Below are 27620 nucleotides of genomic sequence, written 5' to 3' on the forward strand. Positions count from 1 at the left end.
GAAATACGCCCATCAGATGCAGGCGAGCAGATGCAAAGAAGGACCTCTTTGCATAGCAGGCGGTGGCATTGATTATCATATCGTATTCACGAATAAGTCTTTTGTCTTCTGTCCTGCGTAGACTTGAGCATTACAGAGGGATTCTGTATGATGGAAAACGAATGGTTATGTGGCTTGACGAATCTTTAATGTAACGTATAACGTCAGCCTTTTCTCACTCTAATATTTTACAACAACAACAACTAATAACCAGATGTCAGATTCACTGGCCTTTGGTTAGTGACCTAAGTCCAAACACCAACAGATCTTAGGAGGCTGGTTCGAGTGTCAAGGAAGAGAGAGAGAGAGAGAGAGAGAGAGAGAGAGAGAGAGAGAGAGAGAGAGAGAGAGAGAGAAGGACAAAAACACACACCGAAGGATATCGTGTGGTTCTTGTGACAGTTTTCCTCACTTTTGTGTATTGATTATCATTACCTATTTTATTGTTATTGTGTTGGTTAACCCAATGGCTCTTTACCGAACTCTATTTTCATTTTCTGGTATATTCTTCCTGATGTAGGGTTATTCTAACACCTGATTCCTATGACTTTTGCTGTATTCGATAATTCTGAACATGTACACACGTAAATATAAACTAAATATGGATATATATATATATATATATATATATATATATATATATATATATATATATATATATATATATATATATAAATGTATATGTATATTATATACATGTATATATATGTATGTATATATAAATATATAATGTACACACATACACAAACATACATATATATAAAAATAAACATATATATATATATATAATATATATATAATTTATATATATATATATATATATATATATATATATATATATAATATATATATATATATATATATATATATATATATATATAATATATATATATATATATATATATATATATATATATATATATATATATATATATATATATATGTGTAATGTCACACATACGACCCATAAAGAACACAGAGAAAATTTAATAAAACACTAAATAAATGGAATACGTAAGTAAATCAACAAAACTGACTTCGACCTTTGAGCTACAGTGAAATTCATGTGAGAAAGGCATCGGAACACCTGTCCGAATTAAGGTATTCCATTCAATTATCCCCGCTTCCCTTATTGGCAAGTCAATCAACGTAACATTGTAAGGTGCAGTGAAAGACATTTTACTCGCATATGGAAATAATACCGGTTCACAAACAGAGACAAAATCGGTGTGACGTTTGCATGAATATTTTCTATTCTCAACTTAGTTTTAAAATTTTGCTTGGCCTTTCTTTTGTTACATTGCATATTATTATTATTATTATTATGTATTATTATTATTATTATTATTATTATTATTATATTATTATTATTATTATTATTATTATTATTATTATTATTATTATTATTATTATTATTATTATTATTATTATTATTATTATCTCACAGTTTCTAAACAAGTGAATGTTTATAGGAGCTGACGTAAAAGAAAATCAAAGAAGATAATGAGTATACTAAGAAAAAAGCAAATTATTATTATTATTATTATTATTATTATTATTATTATTATTATTATTATTATTATTATTATTATTATTATTATTATTTAAGAATGAGTTTCTAATGAACAGAATGCCCATAAGAGATCATATAAAAGAGAAGCAAAGAAGAAGAAGAGTAAGATGAACAAAAAAAAAAAATGAAAAAAAATCTTTCCCATAACAACACAAACAAAAGACTACAATATTGCATTTTACTGTATCCTCGAATGTGGATAATAGTCATTCAACGGAAAATATGTATTTTACGTTTTTTCTGTCAACATAGTATGGTGAAATGTAGACTTCCTCTTGGAGAGAGAGAGAGAGAGAGAGAGAGAGAGAGAGAGAGAGAGTCACGTGAATCTTTGAATTTCGTATTTAACAGTCACTGACAAAATAAACAGTGTGATATTCAATATCTGCAGCAATTACCGTAGATTAACGTAGCATTAATAATAATAAAAATAATAATAATAATAATAATAATAATAATAATAATAATAATAATAATAATAATCAAATGACTAAATTCAAAGAAATATATGTACAGGCCTCTCTGTACATCTTCGTATAATTACAGAACAGCACAATGGTGTTCTTACAAGCTTCAAACCTATATATATATATATATATATATATATATATATATATATATATATATATATATATATATATATATTAATGGAGAGGGTTTATATTAAACCGAAATTCGAAGCAGAAAGCGTGAGTGCATCCGCGCGACAGACGTTCTTGTGAGGGGGATCTATTGAAGGTGAACCATGTGACTCTTTCCCTTAGGGTTTCTCACCTTTAAGCCCTCACTCAGACCCAGAGAGAGAGAGAGAGAGAGAGAGAGAGAGAGAGAGAGAGAGAGAGAGAGAGAGAGGACGCCCTGCTGATTGTGTCAGACAGCCGGAAGAAAAATGTACTCTACTCTGAAGGAGTAAAACCTTTATCTGTACTCTGATACCGGTCTCCCCCCCCTCCTTTTTTTTGGCTACCTTCTCTAACGAAGTAAGCTTGACGTATTTACAACACCTGTTTGTTTGTTTATTTGTCTCGTTTTCTCTCTTCTCCACAAAACATCGCAAACTATCTCTTTAGGAATATCTTGGCGATGAGAAATATGCGGTTAAAGAAAAAGGAAATTGATTACAGAAGATTTCGTTCCAGATCTCAAAAACGTAATGACGGATTTCAGTGTCATTTTGTGAGGAGGTGGGTTTTGGGACGTGGAAGATCGGCCACATTTATATATATGGATGAAGAATTAGATAATAAAAATGTTTACTTTTGAAATTTATTTACTTTTTGTGTTGGTGAGCTATAGAGTCTCTAGCTACCCTCAGTCATATTATTATTATTATTATTATTATTATTATTATTATTATTATTATTATTATTAGCCAAACTCCACCATTAGATGCATTATAATGCTTCTAGCGCAAAGGTTCCAGAAAGGACAGCTCCTTAAGTCGTAACAAATAAGAGAGGTAAAGAATAATCTATATATGAAATTTGGAAAATGTTAAATGATTTTCTCCAATAATTGAAAATTTCACACCCTAACTATTATCGTAATTGCTAATATTACGTTTGTACGAAAATAACCAATCGACAAGAATGTTTCATCTCCATTTTTAGTTTTCTATAAAAGAAAACTATTGTGCTGGCTTTATCTCTCCGTCCGAAATTTATTCTGTCCGCCCTCAGATCTTGAAAACTATTGGGGGTAGAGGATGCAAATTGGTATGTTGATCATTTACTCTCCAATCATCAAACGTACCAAATTGCAGCCCTCTAGCCTCAGTAGTTTTTTTTTTTATTTAAGGTTACAGTTAGACAAAATCATGCCTCTGGCAACGTATATGGGCCAGGCCACCACCGGGCCGTGGTTAAAGTTTCATGGGCCGCGGCACATACAGCATTATACCGAGACCACCGAAAGATAGATCTATTTTCGGTGGCCTTGATTATACGCTGTAGCAGCTGTACAGAAAACTCGATTTTTTACGTTTTTTCCATTAAATCATTAGAAACCTGCACTCTGGAACTGAAGGTCTCTTTCTATGATGCAAATATCATTATTTAGATTGACTCTTTACATTTTATTCCTTAAATCATATTGATTACTTATGACGATGCATAATATTTACTTGTTTTGGTTCTTCCATTAATCCTCTAATTTCTAGTCGCCTCTGTCTCTTCTTTCTATTTTTAATTTCTCCTTTCAGTTCATCTACTTCCTTCAGCTTCCCACTTCTTCGTTTTCTTCTCCTTTTCTTCCACCTACTTCCCTTCCATTCGCTTCTTCTTATCTATTTCTCTTCTCTACTACTTTCCCTCTTAAAGTTCCCGTTCACATTCTTCTTCTTCTTCTTCTTCTTCTTCTTCTTCTTCTTCTTCTTCTTCTTCTTCTTCTTCTTCTTCCCAACGAAAAATGACGTGAAATTGCGAAATTGCGTCCTTTCTTAATGCATTCAGAGCCGAAGGCTCCGGAAGAAGAAGAAAAAAAGAAAAAATAAAGATCGTCCTTATCCTTCTCCTCGAGTGTCAAGATTCTTATCATTAATCAGATTAGGTCTGGAAGCCAAGACCAGACTTGCAGGGAGAAGGGGGGGTGAGTGAAAGGATTGGGGAGAAGCGGAGGGGGGGAGGAGCGGAGGAATGCCAAAAAGAGGGAACCTGGATTTTTTCAGAAATGGGCCATGCGAGGTTTTTCTCGTACCGCTGGTATGTCTGACTCTGTCTGTGTCTTTTTCTCCTTCTCTCCATGTGTATGTGTATGTATATATATATATATATATATATATATATATATATATATATATATATATATATATATACTGTATATATTATATATATATATAACTGTATATATTATATATATATAACTATATATATATATAACTATATATATATATATATATATATATATATATATATATATATATATATATATATATATATATATATATATATATATATATAACCGTTATATATATATATAGAACCTTATCATTACAAGCCTGTATCTGAATGGTTTGTAGTGATAAACGTAACTCAATAAATGCGCGCGGAAATCGAGAAGTTATGAGATCTTCGTGTTTATCAAAATACACATGTCTCGTAAGAGCGTCACTGTGTGTTTGCGTGTCTGCGTCTGCGTGTCTTCGACGTGAAAATCTTTACTAATATAACTGAAGCCTTAGATCTAATCCACAGACTGAATAAACTTGTCCACTGTTGGTCTTTTTTTTGTATAAGCCTTTGTGATCCCAAAGTAACCTTTTTTTCATTAACAGACTTATTGCTTGGTATCGCAAGGAAAGCTTGCTTTGACTTATCCTCTAAGATGACGGTAATATCTCCTTTTAGGAAGAGCCTGATTAAATGACTGAAGGCATAAAGAGTAAGATAAAGAATTCCACAGCCTTGGGGTAAAAATAGTACGAGTGATATATCGAACCAGTTGACTCTCGAGTTCCTAAACTCCACACATCATTTTCATGATAGCCCCTTTTCTCTTTTACCTTATTACTTTCCTTCTTTCAGCAAAATAAAAAAAAAAAGTTGCAAGAAAAAAATAATAATGGAGCCCATCAATCAAATGATGTCGAAAAATATCTTGATCTCGAATTACTGTAATTTTACTCCATCTGAAGTCAAAATTATCTGATATCGATGACTTTCACAAGAGAGTCTTGGGAATCCAGAACAATGCGTCTTTGAGAGAGGAGATTCAGGGTAAGATTCGGAGTAGAATTCGGAGTATTGGAGGCGAGTTTCCTGGTTGCCTGAATTTGAATGGGGTCTTTGGTAATATCATCTTACTGCTGATGACGTCAGCAGGACGCCAGTGAGACGCAGACTAAAGGTCTTAGTTTAGTGAAGGTATTGGTAACTTAACATGTCGGAAGTATGAAGTTTTTTTTTGTTTTACTTCTATAAATTTAAATAAGAACGAATTAGCTCTATTCTTCTTAGATTTCGTTTCGTTACCTTTTCAGATGACAAACTAAAAATTATAGCACCTCATTAGCCACTAAGGTAAGGAACATGTCGCCGAAATTAGTTTTTAGTAAATATTTATTTACGGTCAATGGTGTCATCTCACTTGAAAGCGCGCAATCACTGTATGTGATAAAACGCAAATTTACATATACGAACATAAATACATTCACACAGCTCGCGTTTGCAAGGTCTGTGGTGTAATATCCTTACTGCCGCCCGCCAGTCAATCCAGCTGGAACATGGGACAAACAATCTCAGCCTTGGTTCTAGATCCACTGATGGGATATACCGTATATATACATACATATATATATATATATATATATATATATATATATATAAATACAAATATACATATAAATATATATATATATATGCATACATATATATATGTATGTATATATATATAACGCGAACTTGAGATACCCAAACTGTTCTCACAACTAATGGATAAAATATATATATATATATTTATATTATACATACACCAGTCTATATATATACATATATTATATCATCTATAACGAATATACCCAAACGGTTCTCACAAGCATCTTCACTTCGTCCTTGTTTTACATCTATAACGGTCTGAAGCATCTGTCCTTGTTGTACGCTGGTCTGGACTGACCCGTGACCTCGCCTCTCACCGCACCCGTTAAAGATGAGACACGCTGGAATGAGGTCATGGAAAAACATGTCAATCATTTCATGAAACATATGAGAGTATTAGGGTGTTTTGGTCATTTCATGTGGGTGTTTTTCTTTATGCAGTAAGTGTGCTTTTAAAAGCTGTAACTTGCAGCAAGGGGGCATTAAGCTTTTGTGAGTACCAGGGCATTTTCATGCGTGGGTATTTTTACCCATGCAAGCAGTGTTTTTATAACGGGAAAGTGGGTATGTGACTGGAAACTAGTCATTACATATGTGAGTATTTGAGTAATTTCATATGTGTGTATTCTACCTATGAAGGGACTGTGCTTTTAAAAGGAAGACCTTAAAAATGTTTAAGTATTTTCATAAGTGGGTCCTGTTTCTAAAAGACAGGTAGGCTAGTTTCCGTATTTAAAAAGGATTTTACAGAGGAGGAAAAGAAGGAGGGGAAAGGGAGGTGGGGGAGGGAACTGCAATTAACACAGCTAACACATGGGCATTATAACATAAGGCGATGTTCATTCATAAAGATGTTCATTCATAAAGCTGCAACAAGACATGCAATGTACAACCGGGTTAACACCGAATGTGCTGTTTCGCATCTTCCACTGCAACCTGGGTACAGTGTATGGGGTCTGTGGGACACTTATTAGATAAGAAGGAATTAAGTGCTAATTAGAGAATATATTGAAGAGAGCTTCATACCATTAAAATGTAAAACGAATCAAATAGAAGTTACAAATTCAATCTTAAGGCAATATCTAGAATTTAGTTGATATTTTAGCGTTAGCCAAGGTTCAAAATTCCCTTTAACTATTACACAGTCTCACTAAATAAACTGCTTGTGAAGCAAATGACCTGTATTTTATGCTCAGGCTGGTTCATGTATTGCTCTAATCGTTTACCATTTTCTGGTGTTCTTCACTTGTGAAAGAATAAGTCTAAATGACAAAACTGATTACAAACACCACGATATAAACCAAATAAAGTCTTTGCTATATTCCAGCAACATGAGGAGAAGACCAGCTATAGCAGTGGTTCTTAACCCGGGGCGGGGGGGAGGTCAGCAATATCCGGGGGTTGAGGGGGGAGCCCTAAGGAAAAATTCAAAATTCTTTAATTATATTCATTATTCTCTTAACATTCAACCACGCATTCAAGATCTAGTAGCTAAGAAGTGTCAAATATCTCACTAATTCATTCCCAAAAGAATAAAAATACCCCTTCTCTTTCTCTTTTTTTTTTTATTTTTCTTTAAATCTGGGAGGGAATTTTACTCACAGATGCAAGGGGGCGGGGGCGATGAGGGAAGGACAACTCTAGAGGGGGCGTGGTAATAAAAAGATTAAGAACCAATAAAAAGGTTAAAAACCACTGGACTAAAGCAAAACTCGGAAAATAAAGCCATTCATTTAGCTCTTCGAGAGTTTTCGGTGACGTCATCGATGGGGCTCTTGACGTCAACGAAGTAGTTTCAAGAAGTTCGCGAAGTCTGGAAGGAAGCATCTCACGAAGTCATGAACAAAAATCTCATAATTAATTAAGGACTGGTGTGGAGGCTAGCGTCGTGGCATGCCGCTCAGAAGTCGCGGGTTCGCGCCTCCCCCAGGGCGATGAAAAAGTCACTGGCTCTGTACTATGATCAGTTATTGCTGCAGTGTGGGGTCTGTGGTGGGAGGTTGAAACTAACATTCTTTGGAAGCTTGAATTTCAAGTCAATGGCCCATGTGTGCTTGTTGCATGTGAACAGTTTTCATCTGCTGAAATAATAATAATTTATTCAATAGACAGGCAGAGATGTGGAGTTCTCTTTATCTGTATGTATGTCTCTGTCACACAAGAAATATCCTTTCTACAGTGCGCGAAAGTTGCGAAATTTCATCTCTGGTAGTAAACTCTGTTTACTATTGTTTTTATTAGAATGACCTCATTTGTTGATTTATTGACTTGAAAGTTTAATCCTGATGGGTATAAGTTTTACTGTTTCAGGGATCGCATTCCTTTTACGGCTATACCATTATACGCTGTTCATTTTACCACATTTCTGTTGTGTAGTGTCGAAATGTTTTTATCATAGTTCTGTTTTAACCGATATCAGAGATATCGTATTGCAATATGCCACCTATACTAGCTATACTTTGAAATTGAATAATGCCTATTATTATGTATAATCTTTTATATAAATATGAAGGGACTTATGTTTCCCTAGAATGAGCAATTGCTTATATACGTAACACTTAAATGTATGTAATAACCATTTTTAACGGAATAAAGAATTTTGATTTTGACTTTGACTTCGTCTGTGTATCGGTCTATTGATTTAATATTTATTCTGAACAACTACTATGACGTCATCCAGTTCACAGTTAGCAATGGCCTAAGTAATTAAGCATCCTGACACTGAACCTCCGCTGAAAAATACTATACACTGAAGAAAAATACTTTAGTTGACAAGCAATGGCAATAGTAATGCCTGACAATGAAAATCTGCTGAAAAATACTATATGTATATTAAAAAAATACTTTAATCGACACAAACAGTGGCCCAGATGGACCCTACGTGAACCAACCCAAGCATAGGCGAGAAGCCAGTTTAGATGGTAAACATATAAGTGACCGAAACTGCAAGAAGCATTTTTATTTAATGGTATAACAGCCTCGAGAATCACACAGCTTAGGATAAGCCAGTGATGAATTGCAGAGATATGAATTAGAATAAAAGGCAGTTAGACTGAGATTAACTTAGACTAGCAAAACGACTAGACTAACTTAAATAAGAAATGTTTGATTCAGTAAAACCGAAAAAAGATCTTGAATCGTAAAATGAGAAAACTGCAGTCCATAAAAAATCATAACGTATGAGTTACAGTCCAACAAGAGGCTGGAGAGTAACCCAAAAAGAGATCGGAAAAAAATACAAGCGAAGTTCTTACAAGATATTTATCAAGAGTATTGTATACCAGGAGAAAAAGTTAAATGTATATGTCTCAATACGGAAATACTTACACTGTTCAGATTCTGCGGGCGTGAGAAGGAAGTGAGGAAAAATAAGAGGTAAACGAGAATTAGACCAAATGTGTTTGTTACCGTAAAAAAGAGATTTGAGGGAGCACAAACAAATAAAATTGAACGGAAGTCTCTCACCTTCACAGATCATGCAAGAAGGGGAATGCTTTGGAGACAATGGGGGAACAATCATCTTCTTGGAATTTGGTGTCTGTACACAGTAAGTCTACTCTACAAGGTACACACAAGAGGGTGTGCTTGAATGCAGGTGTATTATTCTCTCCAAAATTGACTGGAGTGCTGGGATGTATACAGTTATTTATTGTAACTGTCAATCAAATGAGAGAAGGTTGTTCATCTGGCCAGCATCTGCTCTACGCTTACAAAAGTGCTGCAGTTTTTCTTTACTCGATCAACTTCAAGTTTTGGGTATAAAGTTGTTCTGTTTTTTTCTTTCTTTTTGACCAACTTCAAGTTTGGAATCACTTAGGTGTTCCAAGTTCGAAGTTGTTCGATAACTATTAAAAACAACAACTCCCATTTAATTGCCAGATGCAATATCTACTTATTAAGTGTAAAGTGAACTATGTCGTTTGGAATTAATACTATTTTTAACACCTATCACGAGTAAAATTTCCATTATTGTTCTTTATTTTCAGTTATTTATTTTTATTTTCACTTTATTTGTTCGTTTCTATTTTTTTGGCTTATTTTTTGTTTCAACCAATTTCTATACATTCCTGTCTGTTTTTTGTTTTTATGTTTTTTAAGATTTATTAATATTATCATATGTAAAAAAAATTTCAAGGGACAAATCACAGAAAGTGAAAAATGTATCAAAAATATTCATTCCACTGGGTAACTGTTTCACAAAATATCCATTACTAATACAACATCACTAAAATTACAGTCATCTATTATTTTAAACCTCCGAGTAAGAATATTCTAAACGCTGGAATCATAAAAGTAAAATGTTTAGAATGTTCACTACTTGTTTTGAAGGATTTTCATAAAAAACAATAACGTTGACGAGAAATCTTCTTTATTGCTTTATTTGTGTACTATTTTCTGTATTCAATGACTCCAGTGATTCTATTTTCAACTATAATAACAAAAACTAGCAGCTGTGGACTTTATTCTGCACTAATGGAACTGTGCAAGTTTCTAGCTATATATATATATATATATATATATATATATATATATATATATATATATATATATATATATATATATATATATATATATATATATATTATACTGTATATATAATTTGCATTTACAGGTAGGTGGGAGCTACTGGCTATCTTTTTAATACACTGTACTAAACTGACAATAATATGTTAGTGCTCTTACAAATTCATCTAAAAATAGGCTACTTGCACTTTTAACCTAAAGTGCTTCTACCTAAACATTTACTGAAAATTACCTTAATATTTAATTGTTCCTTACAATAATAATAATAATAATAATAATAATAATAAATAATAATAATAATAATAATAATAATAATAATAATAATAATATACTACAGATTGAATCTTTGTACTATGATAGAAGCTTGACAAATTCCCAGAAGATAAAGCATACTTAGTGTACACACTTATGATTACTAAGATTTCTAAGTGCTTTTAACTACTTTGTGCTGTTTTTAAGCTTTCATGATCGTCCGATATACAGCTTAAAGCTAAACTTAAAACACTAACACCGTTCTCTAGCACAGAACTTAAAGCTTAATCAGGTTTGACACTTAAAGCAGTTACTTAAAATAATCACAAAGCTTAGCTTTGCCACTTTTCTCACTCGTACTTCTGCATACACCAAAATTCGCATTAAACAACAATAAAGGGGTTATTGAATCCTTAAAATGTATCATTATTCTTTATCCTACATTAACTGATAAAATCTCCCAAATCAATTTATAAGTGAAGGGACACATTTCGTCATCTATAGATCCCGTCCATATCGTATCTACAGCTGACAAAACTGTATGAGGTATATTTTTAAAACTGGCAGGCAAAGCTCAGAGAAAACACCTTTTGTGATCCATGAGAGGTTGGTAATCCTTGAGCTGGCTTTGGAAGGGTTGGTATTCCTGGCGCTGGCAATGGAAGAGTTGGTATTCCATGCACTGGCAGTATTACTGTATTGTTAAATCTGTTTTGACGGTCCTTGCATGTGTTTACTTTTACTGTCTGAAACTGGAACCTTTCTTTATCAAGCAGAGGTAACAGTTTTTTCTTTTTTACTTTCCATCAAACACTGAGCTCTCTCTGCCTCTATACCCAAGACTGCCAAACCTTCCGATGGTAAACAATACAGCCTCGCAGCACACAGGACTGCCAACCCTTCCGGCACAAACCAGTGTTTTCCTTGTCACAAAGTCTGTACCAAAAATATTCTTTGTTTTTTCCCGTCCTTGTCTTTACATCCTTTTGAAACACTTGACAACATGTTTTGGAAAGGAAATGACATGCAGGGGGTCTCCTCTCAAGCATAAATTTTGTGTGGAAAAAAAAAAGGAATACAAAGTCATGCGCTCTGGAGCTTACATTCATTCACACATACATGCACAACGGACAACAGATCACTGGCAGTTTATGTACAAGACTAATCCACAAGCACCACTTCTCTCTCTCTCTCTCTCTCTCTCTCTCTCTCTCTCTCTCTCTCTCTCTCTCTCTCTCTCTCTCTAGTAACTAGGAAAACTGCTGACTTGCTTCACGTTTACTATACTGGAAGAGTACGTTGTAATATTTAAAATTTCATTAATAGTCATAAAGGATATAAGTAGTACGCAGCTACCATATCTCATCGACTGAATTGGCAATATCCAAATAAAGTTTCAGTGCCATTCACATCGTGTAATTTTGCAGTTTTCCTTTACACAGACTGTGATTTTTCCGAATTGGTGTTACGGTAATTGATATTCCTATTCTTTTCAAATTGACTACCAAGGCAATAGAAGACTGCAGCTATAATTCTATGTACACAATGTGCTTATGAGTGACAGTTTACACACACATTTATATATATATTATATATATGTATGTATATATATATATATATATATATATATATATATATATAGTATATATATATATATATATATATATATATATATATATATATATATATATATATATATATATATATATTATGTAATATTGTGTGTGTCTGTGTGTGTTTAGTGCTTTACATGTAACGCTCAGTGTGCGTGATAGAAATGCACTACATATTTTTATGGTAACAATTTGTATCAGCAAGTTTGAATTTAACCTCAAATTATAAATAAATCATGTAGTTCTTTAAATGAAAGATAATACATAGTGTATAAGCATGAAATTTTATGTATATATATATATATATATATATATATATATATATATATATATATATATATATATATATATAAAGAAATGGATACCATATATATATATATATATATATTATAATATATATATATATATATATATATATATGTGTGTGTGTGTGTGTGTGTGTGTATTTATGATACAGATAAATAAATGGAAACTATATATGTGTATATATATAATTATATATATGTATATATATGTGTGTGTGTGTGTGTGTGTGTGTGTGTGTGTGTGTGTGCTTATGCTGAGGCACAGACCTTCAATGAAGGAAAATGTCATGGGAGATTTAGCACAGCTCGAGGCTAACCCAAGGTCAAAAAAGGTAATCTTAAAGCTGTGAGTCAAATTTTGATCTTTAATAATAAGTCTCAATGTAAAAACATAATAAAGGAAACCTGATAAAAGATGACAGACAACGTAATATAGGAAACTAAGACAGTTTTCTTATACAGCGGACTTTATGAGAAAAGTTTGACACACTAATATTTTATCATTTTTGTCCGAGCAAGGAAATGCCATAAAAATCAGACAAAATTATTTATCTAGAACAAGGCATCGTGAGCTGGTATAACAAAGTTATTGATAATCAAGTAATTCCGCAGGAAAGAGGATTATCTAGAAATAACATCACGCAAGCAATGATTATTGAAATTCCACCAGGAATGGAAAGAGAGAGAGAGAGAGAGAGAGAGAGAGAGAGAGAGAGAGAGAGAGAGAGAGAGAGAGAGAGAGAGAGATTTGTGAAAACCACATGTCTTCCCCATAAAAAGAGAGCATATGCAATGAAAAACAAAAGCAAGAAGGGAGTTCCCAGCCTCCTGGGATTCACGGTTCGATAACCGTTTCTTCCCCTCCCCTGCCAAAGTTTGGCATTCTCTTCTTGCCTCCTTTTTCCCAAGACTCTTACATCCGTTAGTCGTTCAAGAAACCTGTCCACCCCTTAGTTTTTCTCCGTCATCTTATTTCCATTTATCCATTGCCCACTATCACTCTTTTCTTTACTATGACATTCTTTTCTTATATATTATTAGCATCCTATTCTACTGAAGCTTGCTTAGTAAGTCAATGGTTTTTCCTCTCGTCCTAGAAGAATTGATGTTTATGCTGAATAATAATAATAAATAATAATAATAATAATAATAATAATAATAATAATAATAATAATAATAATAATAAGCCCTGCGATCAATTACTATGGAGATAAGATTGGATATTTATGCTGAATAACCCTGCTTCTATTACGGTGTAGATAAGACCTCTCTAGTGGGAGACTTTACCTCGGGTTAACGTTGGAAAATAGTTCATATTTCATAAAAACACCCCAACTGCATCGTTATCGTAAGTTATAATTGGATTTTTCTCTACAGAGAGAGAGAGAGAGAGAGAGAGAGAGAGAGAGAGAGAGAGAGTAAATTGTTGTTTACTGGTCGGGAATCAATTAGGAGTGGGGAAAGGGATACGCACTAATACAAAACAATTTCCACATAGATATGATATATATATATATTATATATATATATATATATATATATATATATATATATATATATATATATATATATATATATATATATATATATATATATATATATATATATATATACATATATATATATTTCTATAAATACACACACACACACACATATATATATATATATATATATATATATATATATATATATATATATATATATATATATATTATATATATATATATATATATATATATATATATATATTATATACAGGGCAGTATATTGCATATATACACTTTACAGCATAAACACAAGAAAGGAGTATTTCTGTATAGTTCTTAAAGCACTAACTATAAATCTCTCATCTCTGAGATGTCTGGAAGCCTATTAAGAAGCGAATTGTCACTGTTAACCTTCAATACGTAAACAAATATATTTTGAACAAAAAAGTAAATTTCACGTAACAAAATACCTACAAATATTAGTTTATACAATAAGAAAACGAATTAAGAAAAGAGAAAAAAGTTAAAAAAAGAAATAAGGAATACGTTTCCAGCAAATGAGATTCATATCGCAGGATGAGAGTCGTCAAAAGGCCATTAGCGACTCATCCAGACATTTATGGGCGAATTACATTGGATTAGCGCTGTTTGCGTTCTGCACCTGCCAATCTTGCAAAACGCTCCGGATTGAATCTGAGGCGACGTGCGAGATCAAACGCAGTTGCTTGGAACGTTTAATAAGACGTTTCGGCACGCCTGCGCGGCACATACACACGCACACACACACAGAGACCCACATGTACAAACACTTTCTCCCTCTCTCTTTACACACACACACACACACACACACACACATATATATATATATATATATATATATATATATATATATATATATATATATATATATATATATATATATATATATATATATATATATATATATATATATATATATATATATATATATATTTACATACATACATATATATATATATATATTATAAATCATATAATATATATATATATATATATATATATATATATATATATTATATGATATATATATTAAATCATCAAGCTTCAGAAAGGCTGGAAGTTTAGAATTAATCTCGTGAAAGGTTACGAAATGCAAAAATGTTAATTCCATTATCATGATATTATATCCATTCGACGCCGCAGAAAAGTCTAATTTTAGAGTAATGGCGCTCAAATTGGATTTATATGTAAAACAAAATTCTTAATATTGATATCGCTATACAGTTTAACATAATACTCAAGAATGATGACTATATATATATATATATATATATATATATATATATATATATATATATATATATATATATATATATATATATATATATATATATATATATATATATACAATGTATATATAATACAGAGAGAGAGAGAGAGAGAGAGAGAGAGAGAGAGAGAGAGAGAATTACGGACGTTCCCTACATAGATGAGATAATGATGAAACGATGCTGCAGATAGCTTAGACACGACGTCCTTTGCACAACCCCAGGGAGAAAAGTATGAGATAGCGCCCTCTGAGCTTTTGCGGGTGCAACAGGAAGAGTTGGAGGACCCTGGCAAACTTAGATGAGATCTACGAGATGAGAGGCTAGAGATGAGTGGAAATTTATGGGATATAAAAGCGAAAAGAAAGACGTGAGTGGCCGGATTTCGCAGGGGTCGTTTTGCGTTAGAGGCCAGGACATCGATGAGGGATATACTGAGATATATATACATACATGCATACATACAGACATAAATATCTATATATATATATGTATATATATATACATATACATATAATCACAAAATACCACAAATACATATTTATATATATATATATATATATATATATATATATATATATATATATATATATATATATATATATATATATATATATATATATATATATATATATATATATATATTCATATTACTCATGTTAGTCCTAATATATATATATATATATATATATATATATATATATATTCATATTACTATATATATAATATATATATATATATATATATATATATATATATATATATATATACATAATTTATATATAAATGAAATAAGCTCTCTTATTAACGTAAAATTCCTTTATGTAACTTAGTACATATTTACTAAATTACACTGAAGTATAATATAAAACTTAAAAAACACTAACGAATCAAAGCTATGAATCCAAATCTTCTTCCCATTCACTGAAGCGATTTACTAAATACCTCTCAAGGCAAAGGAACGCGCCTTACTTATCAGTCTCATATTAAATTATCATGCTGAACATTCAGTAATGTGATGCAATGGTTAGTTGGAGCATGTCCACATCCCCTCCTTACAATAACATTCTGCTAAACTGACCGAAATAACTCTATTTGTGGTTGCTAAGGTATTTCAGTTTCAGCAGGAATATCATTATATTCATATCGAATTCCCTGGTGTGGTGGCATTACGAAACTGATGTTCTAAAATCCAGGTAAGGCTTCTTTGTTTATTTATTTGTTTATTATTGAAAATATAGTTTGCTTTATTTAATTTATTGGTATTTAAAATTCGTAATTTCTTCATCTTTTCTCCTTCATGGCTATTTTTGCGAGTTAAAAACAAACATAAGAGCGTTGTATTTTGTAAAATTTGCCATGAGGGTTACTAAACATAAGGCTTGATCCATAATAATAATAATAATAATAATAATAATAATAATAATAATAATAATAATAATAATAATAATAATTGTTATTACTTTATTACTATCATTTATTGTGGTTGTCACTATTCACTGCATTTCTCATATGAGTAAATAATAATAATAATAATAATAATAATAATAATAATAATAATAATAATAATAATAATAATAATAATAATAATAATAGTTACTGCACATTACAGTTTATAATTAATAATAATAATTAATAATAATAATAATAATAATATAATAATAACAGTTACTCACTATTCACTGCACTGTCTCACTATTCACTGCACTTCTCATATAGACAAACAGTAAATATAATAATAATAATAATAATAATAATAATAATAATAATAATAATAATAATAATAATAATAATAATAATAATAACAACAGTTACTGTTAGTACTTTTATTAATATTATTTATTGTGGTTGTCACTATTCACTGCACTTCAATCAATAATGATAAAATAATAATAATAATAATAATAATAATAATAATAATAATAATAATAATAATAGTTACTGTCATTACTTTTAATACTATTATTTATTGTGGTTCTCACTATTCACTGCACTTCTCACACAAGAAAACAATAAAAATAATAACGCGATATTAAAACTGGAAAAACAAATCATACGGGAAGTGCCAAAAACGAAAACGAAAGACTGACGAAAAACGGATTATTTAATCGGATTAACTACAACACTGGAATGAAAAAGCTTTTTATTAACACGCAAAATATCAGTGGAGTGGATGCCTCTGATGGCTTTATAACCTGTTAATCTACCCTCGATTTCGTTTGAACGCGGGGAACTGTTCGCAACTGCATTGAAAAAATACTGGGTTTATTTTAAAGCAAACTGTTCACGAAAACAATATTTCATATTGTTTAAGTTATCGTTCACTGAACCCTTTCCGCTGGTTCATAAGCCAAGGTCACTTTGGGGATTCAATTAAAAGTATATAAATAGGTTACGTTTAAATTTTCGCAGTTATCGATGCATAACATATTATATATATATATATATATATATATATATATATATATATATATATATATATATATATATATATATATATATATATATATATATATACGTATATTATTCACTGAAAATTTCTGCTTATTACCTCCCGTTAACACGAAACCTGAAATGGGACTGTTGTTCCTGGATACACTGATTCTCAATTCATGTCACATCAACTGAAATATCACTCTTCGTCTTACAGCAAAGAACACCATCTTCCCAAAATTAAATGGGCCTAAACTACGGTAAAATAGTCTTTACGATACTGGAGCAACAGAACTAAAAGAAAAATAGAAGTTGACAGTAACCCACAAAATTGAAAACGGACAAGATTCTCGGCTGAACTGGAGGGTGATGAGATTCCCTGCAATATTTAATATCTTCATCCAGAGAAGGGACAAGGCAGACATAAGCAGGGCCAAGCACGGCAAAAAGATCGATCTAATCTGGCAGGAAGCTGGAGACTCGCCTCCTAAGGAAAGGAGGACGGAAGCATATTCCTGAGATGTATAGCTAGTATTACACCAGTCCCGTTTTTTTGCCATGCCCTAGGTTAGGTTAGGTTATTACCTCCACAGTAAATTGGTTGTGGAAAACACAATGAGATTATTTTCAAGATTTTCAAGATAATTCTGTGGTTAGTTTTTAAGATATGGCGTCCCCCTTTTTTCAGGGAAATGTCCTGGTACTCGGTTACATCTGGGGAAAATGCAGGTAGGAAAGGAATGGTAGAGTTTAGCTGTAACAGACTAGACACCGAACCGTGCAATTTGAAGATTCCTGACCTCCGTTAGGTTCGGCTACATTAGAAGTCTATTATGGCAGAACAATCTACGCATCCCGTTAACAAAGAACTTTAGTTTTGTTTAATAGGCACTGCAATTTCGCTTGTCTAAATATTCCATCAATATATATTAAGAACCACTCTGACATGAAATTGGCTCTATTAGCATTCCTCGAACCTCTCAGATGATTGTTAGACCTGACCTATTATACGTCAAGGACTTCCATACCACTGCTATAAAACTTAATGTGCTTTCAAGAATAAAGAAAAAACTCAGGTAAAATAATATTCATATGAACAATTACAGTTGTTCCGGTGAAACGAATTACGAGACATTAATCTATGTATAGAGTCTTTCATCGTTGTGTATACATACAAAAAAGAATTGGGGAGGGGGTCTATGCAAATAAGATGTATTACGAGATTAGTACCTTTAGCTTTACGACGGAGATAAAGATCTTCCCAGACGGGCTAGCCAGAGCCTGGGACGGCAGTTCGTAGCGTTTCCAGGAGTGAGACAGTTGCAAATGGCCTATTCCAGGGATGGTTTATATGACCTGGAATGCGATCGCGCTGACTGATAAGGGTTTCTGGCCGTTGCTATAAATTTGCTTGCAGGAGACGAAAGATCGTCTTGAGGGAAACCATTTCCGTCGATTGCTGATGAGTTACTGTCTCTTACTTTCTTCTCGCGGATTTCTGTCTATTCCTGCTATATGGTTTTCCATTGTTTCTATCATATGAATCAGAGCAAAAATCTCAAATATGTAGGTGACGAATAACAGAATTTTCTGTTAGATGCATTATGCCGTGAAATCCGAGCATTTGAGACATCTGTCAGTCATGAAGTACCTGCTTTCAAAATTTCATGACAACAACGCTTGCTTCAAATATTTTGAGAATTCATGAAATATACAGTATAACTTGTGCTCTCTGGAAGCCGGCCATTAATTCTTCTGTCAACAGCCCCAGTAACACTCTGGGAGACTATCGGGTTTTGCACTTAGCACAGACAAATATATTGTCCTTTTATTGTTAATAATTCCGGTGCTTTCGTGTTATTTCTCTGCGTTCTTACAAAAAGTAGCCATCAGCACCAATAACGAAGTTATTCTTTCCATGACTATTGTTGGAATTGGAACTGGAGTAAAAAATCTGGACCAAAGGCCAAGCGCTGGAACTATGAGGTCATTCAACGCTGAGAGGGAAATTGAGAGTAAAGGAGGTTTTAAAGGAGTAAGAAGAGGAAAACACCTAAGTTGCATCATGAAACAATAAATGTTAGCACAGGGTGGAGAGTAAGAAGGAAGAGAAAAAAATATGAACAAAGGCACAGCCAAAGGAATGATACGGTTTGCAACTAGGCCTCGAAGGGACGCTGCAAAGAACCTTAAGTTACGCATACAGCGCACCGCCTGAGGTGCACTGAAGGCACTAAACTCCCCAGGGGAAATGACGCTCTTTAGAAGTGTACTGTGCATAAATGAAGCCGAGTTTTTCTCCCAGAAAAATGTTTTTTCTTATTAGCATATAAACTAGGTTTTACTTAATGTCTTCCTTCCATTTTTTATACGAGGGCCTTCTAATCTGGGGAAAGTAACCCCCAATTTCCCTTGTTCATTAAGAACGTACTTATGCTATGAATATTAATGAGTTTGTTTATATAAACTCACGTGACAGTTTCAGAGAAGCCCTTCATCCTATAGATTACAATTCTTCAAGAGCTTCTGAGTTACTTCTCTCTCTAATTCGGTCAATTTTTGAGTTACAACCGCCATGTGGTGTTCAGTTTTCAGGCCTGTAAAGCGTATTCAGCATTTACAGAGAACTGTGTATGCAGGATTCTGACAAAGCAAATCGAAACTATATTCCTATTACATATCCTTCATTATGCATACTTTTTTTCCACGATTCATCACCGGGCTGAATTGGTTCTGACGAAAATAACAACGGGAAAGATGCAATATACAAGAGAAATTATTAATTGCATTATGCAGAATTTCCGCAACGAAAAGAATAAAACGAGGGACTGATATTTTATTGTGTCCAGCTCTAGAAAACGAATTGAATTTTATCCAAAATTCTTAAATAAATACGAATTTTTTTTTAGATTTACTAATAAAATTAACGGGATAGCACTCAATAACCATAAATTCACTAAAAAAAATTCTGTGACACTAGTATTAATGGTATGGAACCCTTGTTTAAACGATGATATTAAATGTACGGTTTCTACGATTTTATCAATTATGTGGCTATGGTTAATTAAGTGGCTGTTGAAAAGTTTTACGCAGCATTTGGGAGATGAATAATTTTTTAAAAATCTACTTAAAAATCATAAGTTCTTGTCTGTATAATTTCACACTTTCTGTGGCCTTCTCCATTACGTCACCAACTTCATAAAAGAATTGCAATAAAGCTTCTTATATAGGTATTGTTAAGAAAGATAATTACGGAAGTTCTTTGTACTGCCTTGTAAATGAGTTTACAAAATAAGAAAGTGACCAAATCTTTAGCTTTACATATCATTACTTAAGTTCCTTGAAATTCTTTGAAAATGAGTTTAAACAAGTGGAAAATGCGCCGAAGAAACTTCGGCTTAATCGAGTTTTCTGTACATCATATAATCAAGGCCACCGAAAATAGATCTATCTTTCGGTGGTCTCGGTATAATGCTGTATGACCTGCGACCCATGAAACTTTAACAACAGCCTGGTGGTGGCCTGTCCTATATCGTTGCCAGATGCACGATTATGGCTAACTTTAACCATAAATATAATAAAACTACTGAGGATAGAGGGCTGCAATTTGGAGGGTGGATAAGCAACATAACAATTTGCAGCCCTCTAACCTCAGTAGTTTTTAAGATCTGAGGGCGGACAGAAAAAGTGCGGACGGACAGACAAAGCCGGCACAATAGTTTTCTTTTCAGAAAACCAAATATAGTACGTGACCAACTCTTTAGCTTCATACAGTACATGTCATCACAGTCTTCACCGGAAATAGAAACAAAGAACGGCAAACGTGCGTGGAGAGTTGTTTTTTGAACAAGATTTCTGAGAATGCTCTGGGTTCACAAGTCGCCTTAAAATGTAAACAACCAAAACTACTCCCTCTGTGAAAAATCGCTTTTCCTGTGATTCATTTCGAGTAGCGTCTATATTGACAGTGCTAACGTTTTATGTATGACGTCGATGTGAACCACTGTGGGGCATACGCCCCGGGTGGGTATTTTGATTTTTAAGGGGGGCAATTCGAGAATGTTTAAACCAAGTTAATGGCCTTTTAGCTTCCTCAACGTGAAAAAGAGTTCACTTTTTGAATAATAAGAATATATCACCACAGGGGCCATTATGATGCCCCCAAAAAAAAAAAAATATTAGGTGGGGCAGGTCTAAAAAAAAGGTTGGGAACCACTGGTCTAGACACATTTTTCTCAGCAGGATTTTACAATAGCATGTATAGATGTTTTCTTTCGCATATAGATTTCCACCTGGCTTCAAAGGGAATTCTTCCATTTTCATGAAGAATATTTGCTACCTTATGCAAAATGGTTTAATTCCATTTCCCTGTATTAGTTGTCCTTTTCCAGTATTTGGTCAGAGTAAGCAGGAGATTTAGTGACCAAATTCGTGCTGAAATCAGTGTGATAAAAAAATAAAATTACTAAAATTTAAGGAATTCCATGAAAAATAAAAGAAGACGAAGACAGAAGACGATAATAACACTTACAGACCCCTGAAGGACTTTCCTAAATTAATTCAATTCAGCGGAAAGAACATGATTTATTTTTTCAATGTAGTTAAAAGAAATTACATAATTAACTTTCTTAACAATACCCATAACCCATAACAAGCCAATAGTTCTCCGGTTCTCCTCTTTCAAAGAGAGTAATATTTTACTACCGTTACAAATAACCATCTACTTATACCGATGATCAACAGCTTTATCGCAACAGCTGATTTACAGACATCATAAAGCCACATGACGTTCCTATAGTTAATGGGAATGTACAGCACCATGATAGATCTATATCCACTGACAATATTTACAGCCATAATTCATATCACTTATCGCCTCTTGCTGTCAAGAACAGTCAACACCAACACCATGCAACGAATATGGCTGATATTCGTTTGAACAGCGTAAATGAATAATTACCTGATGATTCAGAAAAAGTGTGTGTGAGGCAGAGGGTGAAGGAAAAAGTGTGAGGCAGAGGGTGAAGGAAAAAGTGTGAGACAGAGGGTGAAGGAAAAAGTGTGAGACAGAGGGTGAAGGAACAAGTGTGAGACAGAGGGTAGAGGGTGAAGGAAAAAAAGTGTGGAACAGAGGGAAATAGAAAAAGTGAGACAGAGGGTGAAGGAAAAAGCGTGAAACAGATGGAAATGGAAATGGAAAATGTTTGAGACAGAGGGTGAAGGAAAAAGTGTGAGACAGAGAGGGAAGGAAGGAGGCAGAGGGTGAAGAAAAAGTGTAGGAAAAGGGTAAAAGCAGAGAAAAAAAAAAGTGGGACAAAGAGGAAAAGTGAGAAGAGAAGGAAAAGTTCAGAAAGAGTAAAAAGAAAGAAGCATAAGACAAGGGAGAAAGAAAAAAGAGGAAAAAAGAAAGAGCAAGGAAAAGAAAAAGAAAAAAAGTATGATACAAAGGGGAAAGAAAAGTATAAGACAAAGTGGGAGAATGGGGGGGAAAGGAGAAAGCGTGAGGCAAAGGGAGGAAGGGGAAATGGTTCGAAAGAGGAGAAAGGAAGAAGTCTATGACAAATGAGAAAGAGAAAGTAAGAGAAAAAGGGGGAAAGAGAGAAAGCGTGGAGAAATGGGGAAAGGGAAAAGCCTGAGATAAAGGGGAGGAGAAAGTGTTCGAAAGAGGAGAAAGGAAGAAGTGTATGACAAGGGTGAAGGAAAAAGTAAGAGACAAAGGGGGAACGAAAGTGTGGTGAAAATGGGAAAAGGCGAAAGCGTGAGAAAAGGGGGAAGGAGAAAGTGTGGGAAAAGGGGAAAGGAGAAAGCGTGAGGCAAGGGGGGACGGAGAAGGATCGAAGGAGAGAAGAGGAAAGAGTAAAAGACAACGGAGAAAGAAAGAATTGTGAGACAAAGAGGTGGGGGTCAAGTCAGAAAAATGTTAAAAAATTGTTAAACTCCGAAGGAGGGATTACTACTAAGGGATGCGAGAGTAATTAGCATAAAAGAGTTTCTCAAGAGGCAAGAGCCCGTGCTGGCATAAGGCCAGCTTAACCAAATGGCAATAAAGTGACAGACCTCTATTTCTCCCAAAACTAGAACTTTACTGTTACAGAAAACCTGGAAAACTGTCGGCCGAATTCTTTATTTGGGGTATTGTCTAATCAAATTTACTATTATTATGTCGCTCAATTATTCTGCTATGTTAAACGACTCCGTTTCCATAACTGGCTTTTATCATTTAAATAATTTTATAATCATTGCAAATCATAACCTTAGTTCATTAAAACCCCATAACCCCATATTGAAAAGTAACCTCAAAATTATCAGATATTAATTAATAACTTTCCTTATGTATCTTTGTCTCTACAGAGAAAGATTTAGGTAAACCAGACACACACCAAATTCACGATACGTAATTATTACAAAAATTTTTCGAGAGATTCGAAGACTGAGAACCTTTACACAAGTTTTTCTGAAAACATTTCTCTTGGCTTAAGAGTTGCCCTTTAGTTGTAACAATACCGATAACCTGTACCAGTCGATTTTATATTTTAATCTGCAGGCAAAACCTGTCATTTCCAACTGAACAGTGCGTTCTGAATGTACAGCTAAACCTAACTGAAAGAGAGAACTCCAAAGTAGGTCATTCCTCCTTTGTACCTACTGTGTGACCTACGTTCACCTATAACGAGGCCTTTGTTCTCGCTGCGAACACAACGTGCAATAACTCACAAATTATTATCCTGCATCAACCATTATATTTATTTCTGTTTTGACCATTTTCACCCCAGTATCCCAAATGGCAGGCGATTGCGTGCTCGAGAGCAGTTTTGTATCCTGAATATATAGCCGCTATTGTTTCCCTCGATGGAGTGAATTACAGATTGCATACGCGTCCGATACCTGTAATTTCTGCGAAGCTTTCGTCATTATGGTGAAATATGAGTGTTCACTATCCATCCGTCGCCAAGGTGACTTACGGGTTGTAATGACGGATTTATGAAATATATATATATATATATATATCTTATCCATAACAGTATATAAAGCGCATACAATAACAATAAAACATACACTTTGTTTCTTTTTAAACATAACTCCAAATATTGAGAGAGAGAGAGAGAGAGAGAGAGAGAGAGAGAGAGAGAGAGAATAAAGAACTATTTCATTCACATATATAATATTAATAAAATATAAACTTTTTTTTTTTTAAACATAACTCCAAATTCTTCGTAAAACAATACTGAGAGAGAGAGAGAGAGAGAGAGAGAGAGAGAGAGAGAGAGAGAGAGAGAGAGAGAGAGAGAGATTTATTCTGGAGGTTTCATGATCCATGAACGAAAATGAATTAACTGTCTTTGGACGAAATCTAACTTTTGATGTCGTCATATCTGAACGAATATTAATGCATTCGGATAATTCAGAGGCGTTCTAATTCGTGAAGCCGCTTAATTTTATGAAATTTAGTAATTTCAACGATTACGAACGATTTCGGAATAGTAATTTATGAAGTCAAGTCGCTTGAACGAACACGGATTCGGGTGATTTCTGAGAGCGACGCTTTATCATTTGCACGGAAATTGTTGGACGATTTTTAATTGTGAAGCCTTTCCACCTGAACAAATATGAGTGACTATGTCTATTTTGGATGATTTCGGATTCTTGAAGCCGTCTCATTTAAGTGAAAATTAATTGTTCTAACAAATACGGACGGTTTCTAATTTCTGAATTCGTCTCGCTGAACGAAAATTTATTTACTTGACGGATTCGGAGGATTTCTAATTTCTGAATTCGTTCCACTGAACGAAAATCTATTTATTTGACGGATTCGGACGATTCCTAATCTCTAAATTCGTCTCACTGAAAGAAAATCTATTTACTCGACGAATTCGGACGATTCTTAATTTCTGAATTCGTCTCGCTGAACGAAAATCTATTTACTTAACGGATTCGGACGATTCCTAATTTGTGAATTCGTTCCACTGAACGAAAATCTATTTAACGGATTCGGACGATTCTTAATTTCTGAATTCGTCTGAACGAAAATCTATTTAACGGATTCGGACGATTCTTAATTTCTGAATTCGTTTCGCTGAACGAAAATCTATTTAACGGATTTGGACGATTCTTAATGTCTGAATTCGTCTGAACGAAAATCTATTTAACGGATTCGGACGATTTCTAATTTCTGAGTTCGTTTCGCTGAACGAAAATCTATTTAACGGATTCGGACGATTCTTAATTTCTGAATTCGTCTGAACGAAAATCTATTTAACGGATTCGGACGATTCTTAATTTCTGAATTCGTTTCGCTGAACGAAAACCTTTCGGATGATTCTTAATGTTTTCGTCTGAACGAAAATCTATTTAACGGATTCGGACGATTTCTAATTTATGAATTCGTCTCGCTGAACGAAAATCTATTTAACGGATTCGGACGATTCTTAATTTCTGAATTCGTCTGAACGAAAATCTATTTAACGGATTCGAACGATTTCTAATTTCTGAGTTCTTTTTAACGGATTCGGACGATTCTTAATTTCTAAATTCGTCTCGCTGAACGAAAATCTCTTTAACGGATTCGGACGATTTCTATTCTGAGTAACGAAAATTTTTAACGGATTCGTTTAACTTCTAAATTCGTCTGAACGAAAATCTATTTAACGGATTCGGACGATTCTTAATTTCTGAGTTCGTTTCGCTGAACGAAAATCTATTTACTTTAACAGGATTCGGACGATCTCCAGTTTCCGAAGCATCACATTGGACCAAGAATTGGTAAATTCGTCGGGTTCGGACTAGCATTAATTTGTGACTCCGTCTCATTCGGACGGAGAAAAGTTGTTTCGTATTAGTCGTAATTCGTCAGGTCGCATTCTGATGTACGCCCGATCCGCCCTTGACGATGGCGGGCGGTTCCAACGTATTGTCCACCAAACTTCGGTCGCGTTCGGTCTATCGGAATCCTCGGGAAGGAATATTGAATATCGAGTCCGTGTGTGGGAGATCTTACAGAACTTCCTCCGCCTTCCTCGTCCCAAGTTCGCGCCATAACCGAACGACTTCCGTTGTAATGAAGACGCAAAGTTTGTTGGGCATTTTCGTTGAAATTAGTTTTTAGTTTTCTGTGAAAGAAAACTATTGAGATGGATATTTGTCTATCTGTCCGCACTTTTTTCTGTCCGCCCTCAGATCTTAAAAACTGCTAAGGCTAGAGGGCTGCAAATTGAATTGCTGATCATTCACCCTCCAGTCATCAAACATACCAAATTGCAGCCCTCTAGCCTCAATAGCTTTGATTTTATTTAAGGTTAAATTTAGCCATAATCATGCGTCTGGCAACGATATAGGTCAGGCCACCACCGGGCCGTGGTTAAAGTTTCATGGGCCGCGGCTCATACAGCATTATACCGGGACCACCGAAAAATAGATCTGTTTTCGGTGGCCTTGATTATACGCTATACAGAAAACTCGACTGCGCCTCATTTTTTACTTGTTTCCAGTTGACGCAACTTTTAGGCTGTGAATGCATCGGAAAAACAAACCCATTAACAAATAAGAAATGATAAACAAACGTGAATGAAGACTAAATAACTAAAGACGATACATTCTCTCGTCAATTTAAACCGATATCTCTTCCACTGGATGGCCTGGAAAGGTATCCTTTGGAATATCATTTAAAGTTGAAGCAATAGAGAAGGAAATGAAACACATTTCACTTTCATCTCTCACATATCCTCGCAAGCTAAGGCCTAAACCTAAACCTGTTTCCATTCGATATGATATTCAACTCGG

At 33.7% G+C, this 27620-nt stretch overlaps 1 protein-coding gene across 1 annotated transcript in view; it reads right to left on the reverse strand.

Moving 5' to 3' along the window:
* Syn (synapsin) overlaps window positions 1-27620 on the reverse strand; it is a 186131-nt gene that overhangs the window by 91402 nt on the left and 67109 nt on the right. The window contains exon 10 of the mRNA XM_067122817.1: window positions 6178-6263. Within this exon, the coding sequence (XP_066978918.1) occupies window positions 6178-6263 (86 nt within the window). The remainder of the gene's footprint in view (window positions 1-6177; window positions 6264-27620) is intronic.

Source organism: Macrobrachium rosenbergii, chromosome 21 (assembly GCF_040412425.1).
Source record: "Macrobrachium rosenbergii isolate ZJJX-2024 chromosome 21, ASM4041242v1, whole genome shotgun sequence".
Taxonomy (NCBI): domain Eukaryota; kingdom Metazoa; phylum Arthropoda; class Malacostraca; order Decapoda; family Palaemonidae; genus Macrobrachium; species Macrobrachium rosenbergii.